Source organism: Hypomesus transpacificus, chromosome 25, assembly GCF_021917145.1.
Source record: "Hypomesus transpacificus isolate Combined female chromosome 25, fHypTra1, whole genome shotgun sequence".
NCBI lineage: Eukaryota > Metazoa > Chordata > Actinopteri > Osmeriformes > Osmeridae > Hypomesus > Hypomesus transpacificus.
Window position 1 is genome coordinate 736,110 of NC_061084.1, and position 11,555 is coordinate 747,664.

General features: G+C 47.2%; 2 protein-coding genes across 2 annotated transcripts; one reads left to right on the forward strand and one right to left on the reverse strand.

The window, feature by feature from the left end:
- Positions 1–166: 166 nt before the first annotated feature.
- pde5ab (phosphodiesterase 5A, cGMP-specific, b) lies at positions 167–7,539 on the forward strand. Its single transcript, XM_047048789.1, has 11 exons — positions 167–185; positions 396–583; positions 1,469–1,594; positions 2,432–2,526; positions 2,783–2,870; positions 3,768–3,868; positions 4,323–4,400; positions 4,634–4,697; positions 6,245–6,319; positions 6,640–6,723; positions 6,955–7,539. The coding sequence occupies exons 1-11, from the start codon at positions 167–169 to the stop codon at positions 7,066–7,068; spliced, it is 1,032 nt and encodes a 343-aa protein (XP_046904745.1). The 3' UTR covers positions 7,069–7,539.
- Positions 7,540–8,984: 1,445 nt separating this feature from the next.
- On the reverse strand, positions 8,985–11,137 carry mad2l1 (MAD2 mitotic arrest deficient-like 1 (yeast)). Its single transcript, XM_047049210.1, has 5 exons — positions 10,959–11,137; positions 10,527–10,673; positions 10,157–10,277; positions 9,931–10,034; positions 8,985–9,728 (listed from the first exon to the last, which is right to left on the reverse strand). The coding sequence occupies exons 1-5, from the start codon at positions 11,020–11,022 to the stop codon at positions 9,556–9,558; spliced, it is 609 nt and encodes a 202-aa protein (XP_046905166.1). The 5' UTR covers positions 11,023–11,137; the 3' UTR covers positions 8,985–9,555.
- Positions 11,138–11,555: the final 418 nt, after the last annotated feature.

Genomic DNA, 11,555 nt, shown 5'->3' on the forward strand with positions numbered 1-11,555 from the left:
AGAGACAGCGAGAGAGAGATCCTGTGTGCATTAGCAGTCGTCTGTCTGCTCCCAGTAGAAGTGCTGTCAGTTTCAGGGGAGGCCAGCGGATCACAGATAGATGCTCCTCCTGTGGGCTACTGACTGCTGATCACAGCTTATCGATTATTTATGCCTGCCAGAGATCATGGCCCTTCTAGGACTGAGTGTGTGTGTGTGTGCATATTGTGCTATGTTAGTGTGTGTGTTTGTGTGTGTGTGTGATTGCACATGCATACATATGAATGTGTGCCTATGCATACTATTAAAAAGTGCGTGCGGGTATGTATGTGTGTGCGTGTCTGTATGTTTGTGCTTGCATGAGCGAGTGTGCATAATGCATGTTAGTGTGTGCGCGTGTGTGTATACAGCGTCTCACGCCCCCCCCCCCCCCTCTCTCTCTCTCGTGTGTGTGAAGGCAGCCACTGTTCCGTCAGCCCAGTCGCTTCACCTCACAGACTTCAGCTTCAGCGACTTTGACCTGTCGGACGCCGAGACCACCCAAGCCACCATCCGCATGTTCGTGGACCTGAACCTGGTCCAGAACTTCCAGATGAAGTACAAGGTAGGTGGTGTGTTTGTGTGTGTGTGCGGGTGTTATTGATGTGTGTATGTGTGTGTGTGGGGGGGGGGGTGTGCATGCAAACATAGATCAGAAGGCCATGCCCCCTCTAGTCAGATCCACACACGCACAACATCAAGTCACCCCCCCCCCCCCCCACCTCCAACCCCTACCCTGGCGCCAGCGTCGACACCTCTGTCGCTCCCCCCACGTCTCCCTCTGAAGAGGTCCTTTTATGGTGCGGCTGCCCTCTGCCGTGCCCGCGTGCAGGCCTCGTTAAAATGAGCTTTTGATTGGTAGAGAGGGACGGTTATTTTATTTCCTCAGAGAGTGACAGCTGATTGGCTGGCCAACCCCATAACATTCGTAACAACCATGTCAACCGTCTCTCAACAGACACCGTTGACATGCTTGATAATACTGCTCAGTTGGCTGTAGATTGAACTTCAAGCTGAATTGGCTTTCAAGAATATATACATTGGATATATATTTATTAAGATGAATTGAGTACACACATTCACCATGACCATAGGCTAGTAATGCTGTTTTACTTCTTGGCATAGGAAGATCACATCTGCAGATGTGTTTATGGCTGTATAGACTGGGTGCTTGGATAAAAACAGTTGCGGTTGATTTGATTAAAGTAGCAGAATGATGTTTCTTATGCTGCTAATTAGATTGGGAAAAAGGACAGGTTTCATTAAAGTCGAGCACTTGAGGATGCACAGACAGAATCTGCATTGAAAGAATCCCTCTGTTTCTGTTCCCTTTCTCCCTCTCTCTACCTTTGTCGCTCTCCATCCCTCTCTTCCTCCTCTCTCCTCCCCTCCCCCTTCTATCCTCCCTCCTCCTCTCTCCTCCTGCTTCCCCTCCCCTGCCCTCCTCCAGAGCCTGTGCCAGTGGATCCTGAGTGTCAAGAAGAACTACAGGAAGAACGTGGCCTATCACAACTGGAGACATGCCTTTAACACCTCCCAGTGCATGTTCGCCGTACTCAAATCCGGACGCTTACAGGTCAGTGGCAACCAATCAACAGCCATCCAGGCATGTGTCGAGCAGGCCCAATCAGTGTTCAATCCATTCAGAATGAACATGCACATGAAGACTCAGCCCACTTGGCTTGGGTGTACCAGTGAATTCATGAAAAATGACTTGTTATAATATGAAGTAATCCAAATTCAAATAACGTTGCATAACCCCGGTGTGACTGAACAGACCAGTGAACACTATTTCAGACTAAAACTAAACAAACCCCAGTTCCACTCTCCCGGAAGCTTCCCTCAGAGAGGCAGCTCATGTCTGAGTCAGGGGAGCGAACGTTCGCCAGGTGTTGCTAAGAAATGACTCGTCATTTTACTGACTGCTCACTCAGGCAATGCTAGCTAAGTGCTCAACAGCTCTCTGTGTAATGAATCGATAACGTGTGTGTGTGGGAGAGTGGGTGTGAGAGAGTGGGTGTGTGTGCAAGTTTGTTAGTATGAGTGTGTGTGTTTGTTGGTATGAGTGTGTGTGTGTGTGTGTGTGTGTGAGTGAGTGACTGAGCGTGAGTGTGTGGGTGTGTGTGTGTGTTTGGAGGGTTGCCATGTGAGTGTGTTTGCGCAACTATTTGTGTCTCGCTCAGTGTAATTGTGGCTGGTGACAAACACCTGTGTGTTTGAGAGAAAGAGAGAAAGAGAGAGAGAGCTGGAGAGAGAGAATGGAGGGTAAACAGAGTTGTGGTGATATTGAGTGTGATTCACCTGTCATCGACAACCACAGATGACTCATGTTCTCTCTTCTCCCTTTTCTCTCTGTCTCCATCCCTCCATCCCTCCATCCTTCCATCCCTCCATCCCTCTGTCCGCCTGTCAGAGTAATCTGAATGAGCTGGAGATCCTGGCCCTGATGATTGCCACCCTGAGTCACGACCTGGATCACAGAGGAGTCAACAACTCCTACATACAGAGGTGTGTGTGTGCGTATATATGCATTTAATACAATTATATCGCATGCCCAAAAAATTCACGGGTCAAATAAACGTGTGTTGGGTGTGTGTCTTGGGTGTGTGTGTCTTGGGTGTGTGTGTGTTGGGTGTGTGTGTGTGTGTGTTGGGTGTGTGTGTGTGTGTGTGTGTTGGGTGTGTGTGTGTGTGTGTCTTGGGTGTGTGTGTGTGTGTGTTGGGTGTGTGTGTGTGTTGGGTGTGTGTGTGTGTGTCTGCAACAGGAGTGACCACCCCTTGGCCCAGCTCTACTGTCACTCCACCATGGAGCACCACCACTTTGACCAGTGCCTCATGATCCTCAACAGCCCCGTAAGAACACACACACACACAGCACCTGTCCTGTGAAACCAATGTTGACCTTTGAAAAAAATAAGATTCATATAACCATAGAAAGAAAACACACACACATATATAACTGTATGCTGGAAAGACATATCACAGACACAAACCCACTACATATTGCTTGTTTCTAGTAATCCTTCGCTGATTCTGTGCTTGTGTGTGTTGCCTGCTAGCTATTCTGCCTTCCAGAATGTTCTGGTGCCATGATACCTACTCTATAACAGACCCCACTCCATCTCTCACTAGCACACATCCACTCAGAAGCATTACTTAGGCCTAGGTCGTCTGTGTCATTTATTCCACACACATGCACACACACAAACACACACACACACACACACACATGGACACACATGTAGATATACCCACACACCAACACAGGATTATGTGCATTTGCACACATTAATGCAAGCGCCCACGCACTCCAGCACTTCAGCACATCTCCTTAAGTCGCAGATCTCTTCCTGGTACTCTAAGTGTTTACGGGGCTCGTGTTGTCATGGTAACCTCATGGCGGTCCTCCCGTCTGGTCGTCATCGTCGGGGTGTCAGTCTGGTGGCTCGAGCTCTCTCATGTAGGCTCTTCCATCTACCTACACCTCTCTCTCTTTCTCTCTCTCTCTCTCTCTTTTTCTCTCTCTCTCTCTCTCTCTTTCTCTCTTTCTTTCTCTCTCTCTCTCTCTCTCTCTCTCTCTCTCTCTCTCTCTCTCTCTCTCTCTCTCTATCTGTATCTCTCTCCATCTGTACCTCTCTCTCTCTGCCCCTCTTTCTCCCCACCATCTCTCTCTCTCCTCCTTTCCCTCCTTTTCCCACCTTCTCACCGTCTCTCTCTCTCTCTCCTTCCCTCTCTGTCTGTGTCCACCAGGGGAACCAGATCCTGAGCAGTCTGTCCCTGGAGGAGTACAAGACCACTCTGAAGATGATCGAGAGGGCTATTCTGGCTACCGACCTGGCGCTCTACATGAAGTAGGTGGCCCCTGTCACCCCCAGCTGGGCCTGGGGGGGGGGGGGGAGAGGGGTGTGTGTGTGTGAGAGAGAGAGAGAGAGACCAAAGGGCTTTGCTCTTGAAAGCCAAAGTCTAGATGAACTCTGAAATGGACTCGATGAAATGTTATTCAACTCAGAGATGATATGATTTGATTGACACAGTGCCTCAAATGCCAATTAGATTTATTTACTACAACAGAATTGTACCTTTCCCTTTGAATTCTCACACGAGTGAATTGCCTCTCTTTCTCTCTCTCTCCATCCCACACCTCCCCCTTGCCACACTGGGTAGGAGGTGTTTGTCTAGACTGTAGGTGGGGTGAGAGAGAAAGACGGAGAGAGGGGACAAGGGAGAGAGGGAAACGGGGGGGGGGGGGCGAATGGTGACATGCAGGAGGTAAATGCTTGTCTGTCTCTCTCTTTCTCGTTTCAGGAGGAGAGGAGAGTTCTTTGACTTGACCAAGAACAGTCAGTTTGTGTGGGAAGACGACTACCACAGAGACCTCCTGAGGTGACCACTTGAGACTCCAGAGCGGCAAATTCATCCCTGTACCAGTCGCTCTACCCACTGCACTTTAATACCTGTACAGAACTTGAATATCAGTCCACCAGGTTGTAATTCGTTTCGAAAAGTACACTCAGACATAGATTCAGCATCAACGATCCTGCTGCATTGGACAGAAACCGAGCCAGGTGTTTAGTCATGCGTGGTCACAGCTTGTGTTGACCTACCGCCCCCTGCAGGTCGATGCTGATGACTGCGTGTGACATCTCGGCCATCACCAAGCCTTGGCCGGTGCAGAAGAGGGTACGATCCCCGTCCTTCTCGCTTTCTTTCTTTCTTTCTCAACCTATCGCCCCCCCCCTCCCCTCCCTGTCTTCTTCCATTCTCTCTCAGTTCATCCACTTTGAAGCGACTCTTATCTTTTCCCCCTCCCTCGCTCCCGGCCCTTTAAGGCACTCTCTTCTCTAACGTCTCTTTGTTCCGGGCCTTTCCTCCGGCACCTCCCTCCATCTCTGAAGGCCTCCTTTCTTAGCCTCATCAGGGACCCCAGGCGCAACACAGGGGTTTGTGTGTGTCGGTGAGGCGCTCATTAAGGAGGGACTAGATATACACAGCTGTTGCCCTGTCCAGGAGATCTCGAGTACCTCTCTTGGAACCACCGAGGAGGAACACACACACAAACCCTTACATCACCATCTATTGTATTTGCTTAAGTTTACTGGCTACATAAGTCTCCTCTCCAAAACATACAGTCAGGCTGCAGCATTAGAGTTCTGCCATTTCCTTATTGGAGAGGATGGTGCCAGAGGTAAACGGTGTACGGAAAGCTGCCTGCCTCCGCTCTTCCCTGTCTGCATCCCTCCTTCCCTCCCTCCTCAGACGACACCCCCCCTGCCGTGCGGTGGTCTTGATTACACAGCTCCAATCAGTCTGCCGATGGCTGCCTTACCCACACACACTCACTCAGTCACACAGACACACACACTTTCACGCACACACACACACACACACACTGATTGGGCGCCCCAGGTCTAGTCGGATCTCATTTTACTCTCTGTAAACAGACTGGGTCCATCAACTCGGTTCGTTGATGTTCGTTTTGGCCTATGCTTTTCCTTTCTTTCTTTGTTTCTTTCTCTCTTTCGCTCCCCCTCTCTCTCCTTTTCTTTCTCTCCCTCTCTCTCTCTCTCTCTCTCTCTCTCCCTCTCTCGCTCCCTCTCTCTCTCTCTCTCTCTCTCTCTCGCTCCCCCTCTCTCTCTCTCTCTCTCTCTCTCTCTCTCTCGCTCCCCCCTCTCTCTCTCTCTCTCTCTCTCTCTCAGTGGGAAGCTGAAAGGGTTTGCAGGGTATCACATGATATTAGTAGAAGAGTGACCATTTCAGTCCACAAGTTGAGTGGAGTCAAAGTCTTCTATTCGTCCTTTATTTATCATCTCTTTCTTTTTCTCTCTATCTCTCTCTGCTCATATCACATTCGTAGAACATTCACATGACCTAAAAACCCATGAATAACTCAAGAATCTTGCACATAGGGTTGGAGATAATTTGAAATATTCAGAATGGAAAATACAAAAACAGATTGGTGGAAACTATTTGACCGACAGAACCAGCAATCACATACTAGAAATGTAATACACACTCACAATTTTTTTTTTCTACGTACACATTCTCGGTGTGAATGTCACTTTTCATTTGAGTTCTTCTAGTTGAATTCATTCGTTCATACATAAATCTATGATTGGCTATCAAGGGCACTACTGGTATTACTTTGAATATGTCAACGCAGTTTTGAAGGATTTGAATTGGCTTGTTTACAGCATCGATCTTGTTCTCTCTCTGTCGTCCCCCTCCAGATTGCAGAGCTGGTGGCTACAGAGTTCTTTGAGCAGGGGGACAAGGAGAGACAAGAGCTCAACATTGAGCCCATAGTGAGTCATTTGCTGTTTCCAAACTCCTTCTCTTCACACCAAGGCTACACACACACACACACACACACACGGCCAATGAGGATAGGGGTTATTCAGCCACATGTCCAATCAGGCTGTGGGTTATTCAGCCTCTGGGGCTTCAAGAAGCTGATTGACAGATCATGTCCCCACTTCCCCTCTGCTTGGCAGACAGAGATCTCAGCCTGTTTGGCCTCTTCGGCCCGTGCTGACATGCGCGAGAGGAAGCATTGGATTGAATTGGATGTATTTCTTTGTATGACGTCAGCGGTTCCCTAATTTCTCTCTGCTTCTGCTCTCAGGATCTGATGAACAGAGAGAAGAGAGACAAGATTCCCAGCATGCAGGTGTCGTTCATCGACGCCATCTGCACTCAGCTGTATGAGGTGAGGTGGCACGCGGGGCGCGACTGAAGAGACCTGCGCGACGGCTTCCTCTTTCTCCATGTTTCCGAGCCTTACATCCTGGGTAGTGGCACTGTCATTAACGTGACGTTTGACTCATCCGCCTGTCTTTCTGCTTTCCATCCGTCCATACTCTCTCTGTCTGTATCTCTCTCTCTCCCTCTCTCTGTCTATATCTCTCTCTTTCTCTCTCTCTGTCTCTCTCTCTCTCAGACCCTGGCAGGTATGTCAGAGCCATGTTCTCCACTGCTTGAGGGCTGTCAGAAAAACAGGCAGCATTGGAAGTGTTTGGCTGAACAGGGGGAGAAAGACAACGGAGGAGAGTGAACCTGGTGCCCCCTCTACATGGTCCCCTTCTACACGATCCCCCTCTACACGGCCCCCCTCTGCGTGGTCCCCCTCTACACGCCCCTCCATATACCCCACCCACCATAACCCCCCCCCTCAGAGACGATATAAACAGAAACACTCAGCTATATTTATTACCATAGCCATTTGTTTTCTTTATCAAACGTACGTTGTTTTTTTTCTTGCACAAAGTTGACTTCCCACTAGGTAGGCCCTCGCAGTCGACTCTGGGAAAGGAAGCACCCTGAATGGTGTGGATGTTACAGTGTGTGTGGCGCCCTCTGGAGTGAAGTAGCGTCCTAGGGAATAACTTAAAATCCAACAATATGGATTCTAACATATTAACCACACTCCACTTAGCATAACAGAAAGCTTAGTTGTAAGTTGGGTTGGAAAAAAAAACACTTTGAAAGAATTGCTCACAGTACATGCTCATTATACACAGGTTTTCGTGTCGTCTTAACTATTGCATATTTATTTGTGTTTTATATATTTATTAGAATTTCTATACTGTAAGGTCAGTTTAGTGTCAAGAGCACACAAGTCTTTATGGGGAAAGTAGTTTTATTACCAAATGATCGTATCTAAGCTTTTAAACATCTTTACTAGAGATCACCCTTTTAGACGTTCATAAATGTACTGTATCGACTTGTATAATTTTTGCAAAATGTAAAGGAGCCAAAGACTAGGCCTGTGTTTTAAAAAAACAGATAGGGTCCAGAAGATTCCACTGCCTTCCTGCAATATCACAGTAGGACCAACTCACAGATCAGAAACAAACAGTTGGTACAGCAACCCCCCTCTGTCTTTCTGGTAATGGACTAGTCCAACAGATGGCCATATTTCCAAACTCCCTTTTTTTCTACAAGCATGCTGAATGTGTGAGGAACTGGCTGTTTGATGTTTTTAAATAGAATTAAGTGAAGTGCCCTGGCAACAAAAACCCGAATTCAATTAGCTCCAACGTACACATCATATAAAACACTGGAAAATGAGAAAATGATTTGACAATGGAATTTACAAAACCACTTGGAATTCCAGTTGACGAACCAAAACCGTCTTAATCAATTAGCCAACATTACTTCAACATTTCTGTCATGTTTTTCTGTGTGCATAGTCCACTATTCACAGTACATACAGGCTTGTTTAGACTCATCCAAACTTCAGCACTTTTTATTTGTAGAGGTACGTGTTCAGATGCCCCAGTTGTTACTGTGGTTGAAATGTTGTGCTCTTAACAGTCTCCTAAACTGTATGTGTTCCTGTGTCTGAATTTGCGCTTAAACCTCTTAACCTCTTTGGTCTCTGATTGGGTAGAACAGGGAACGTGTTGTTTTCCCCTCCACCAATGGCAGACATTGTGTGTTTGCATGTGTAGAAAGAGGGCATTGCACCAACCAATCCCAAATCAAGCCTTAGATCCTGAACAATACCCTACACATATGTGGAGAACCTAAAAGATTGGATTGGTTTCCGCAAATTGGTATTAGTCCTTGTGACGCCCTCTGATTGGAGAGGCTCGTCCGCATGTGCTTAGGGTGTAGGGTGTAGGGCTTCCACCGGGAGCTCACCTGTGTGCTAGTTGTGTAACAGCAAGGGACAGCAGCCTTGGTTAGTATTGGCCGCTGGGGTCATGTGATATGGTGAAGGTTTGAGTGTGAGGAAACAGAGTGGTTCTGTGGACTCTGAGAACACTGTGAGACAAGTGAATGGTATCTCCCATTAAAGGCTGCTTCTTTTCTATGTGCCGTTTCCTGTGCCAACTTGAGCCCTTTTTCATTTGTGTTTTATAAACATGTCACATTGTGGTACAAACTCACTGCACGTAAAAGTGGGTCAAATACCACTTAGTTTTACAAGTGTTAACCTGTGGTCAAAAGAACCAACATCTGAAATTGTGATCAAAAGAGCCATTTATTTGTCGTTTTAGCAGGAATCTAAAACAACACACACCGCCAACTTACATGACGCAAGACGGAGAAAGATAATACATTGAAAGAGAAAAAGAAAATCATTTCAAATGGATCAGTCACCATTCCAACAAGCAACATTTTCATCCATGCAGAGAACCGGGGTACCAAAACAGCCCCAGTAGCATCAGGACAGCAGAACCATCAGTAAAAACAACAGCAGACACACATGAGACTGCACAGGTAGAAAAACAGGACAGTGGAAAAGTCCTCCGGGTTGCATTCGATTTAGCGGTGCTGCACTACGTCTTTTGCTCCACAAACTGCTAGCATCCTAATACCAGGGGGGCTGCATACGGAATACAACAGACCCCCAAGAAGGGTGTTATTGCATGTATATCCGCCATTGATGTGACTCTTCGGGAAACGGGCCAGACTGAAGGGTAAAAGCTACCATGGTTTCTCTACCCCCAGCATGCAACGGTGACAGATGAGTAATTCTATCCAGAAGTCCTGTGGGCGTGGGCTGGATATCCAGAGGTCTTGTGGGTGAGGGCTAGGCCGAGTCGGTCCTCTTGTAGGCCACCATGCTGCTGACCTTATGGATGGAGGTGGTGAAGGAGCGCAGGCGCACCTCCTCCGATTGGTCGATGATCTGCGGACCCGACTCCTCCCACTTGTCGGGCACCTCCAGGTCCTTGTCGGTGTACACCAGCAGGTCGAAAGCACCTGGACGTGGGCGAAGGTCGCCAGGGGTTAGTTTGCCAGGCATAAGGGGTCACGTGGAGGAGTACGTGGTCAAACGACAATAGAACGACATGATATCTAGTGATGAAACCATGCAGCTCCCAGAAACACGCTGCTTCAATGCTTTGGGTTAAAGGCCAGAGAGAGGGGGATGCGTGTGTGTGTGCGTGTGTGACGGACTTACACGCCGTCTCCAGCAGAGGCAGGAAGGTGACCGTGGCGGTGACCTGTCGGATGACCGAGCGGATCTCGTCCTGGATCACCTTAATAGACTTCTCCCTGGGGGCGCTAAGAGGACATTTTGTTCATTTATTTTCGTTATGACACGAAAGTCGGTTGTTTTTGTAAATAATCAAATCATTGTCACCCCCGCCCCCCCTCTACCCCACCACTAGGGAACAGTGTCCTACCTGCTTTGTTTGACTGTCTTGTCACACTCAATGTCAAACTGCCATCTCTCCAGCACTTCGTTGGTCTCCAGGCAGGTGATCACCAACACCAGCTTCTGTACGGTGCAGTCAAAGAGCCACTCTGAAATGCAAAACAACATAAAACACAAGGCCTTCTATACTGTCGCCATTGGCCTGAGTTGTGAAATGTACCATGTTTAGTTATCCTGAACTGTAAAAAACGACACTTCGTTTTACTACCTAGTGAAAAGTCACGTCTTCAGTGTGAAATCTCACACATTACGTGTAAATATCCATGTATGTTTTCACAAATGCAAACTCTTGACAATAGCTTTATTTACAAGAATGTCCTGCTTGCATGGGTGTATACCTTTGAGCTGAGCTACAACTTTAGTCAGGTAGTTATTCAGGTTGGTGTCCGTGGTGAGTTGCAGGCTCATGTCATACTGGGTGACTCGACTGAACGTCTCCGGGGGATAGATGCCACGCTGGTACAAAATACTGTTGATTCCGAATGCTGTCAGAAAGAAACCAGATCGTTAACACACAATGCAAGGTAATGGAGTCGAAATCGTGCAGGTTATACGAACACAACTTTGTAAAGGCAGCGACGTGGCCTGTAAGCTAGGTAGAAGTTAGCAAACCAAATATACCAGGCCCACGATTATAATGTTGGCACCAGTTTTCGCTAAGTTAGCCTAGCTAGCTAGCTCCGCTGACTAGTCGCTCAACACATTTTCACTCTGGAGTAAGATAAGACTACAGTAACCTGTAAAGGTACAAATTAAGGTCAAATGCTTACAAAAAAACTCGGCCACAAGCTCAGCGCTCCCCTTCAGAGTAATTCCCTTTAGTGTGCTCGTCATTTTTCTAGTTGTTTTTGTTTGTTTAGTCTTTAATGTGGTCCTTGGTTGTTTTCAAGCGTCGTCTTTTCTACCCGCCGCTCAGTTTGAAATCTGCTAGCTTTTAGATCAACTTCCTGTGACGTTGTGTGGCGCTTTTTGATTACGTCAGCAAATTTGAAGTGATGGATATTCGACACTAGGGGGAGTACTAACAAAGAACAAAATATTGACAAGAAGTGAAAGTTCTTCTATACTCTTGGCAGGGGCCGTCATCATAATATATATTGGGGGGGGACACTTCCCCCATATTCAAATCTGGTCAAAATGTCCCCCCGTAATATATTGATATAAAAATATAAATAAAATATAGATGTGGCAGAAAACACATACGGCACAAAATTGTTACATAGTGAAGTTTAATTATTTTCATGATTGCCATTGTAAGTAGTCTCCTCTAAAAGTAAAATATAAAACAATACTCTGGACAAGTACTGCCAAGCAACCAGTGCCAAGGAACGCTGTGAAGAATTTCAAGGTCAAGAGGAACGTTAGAA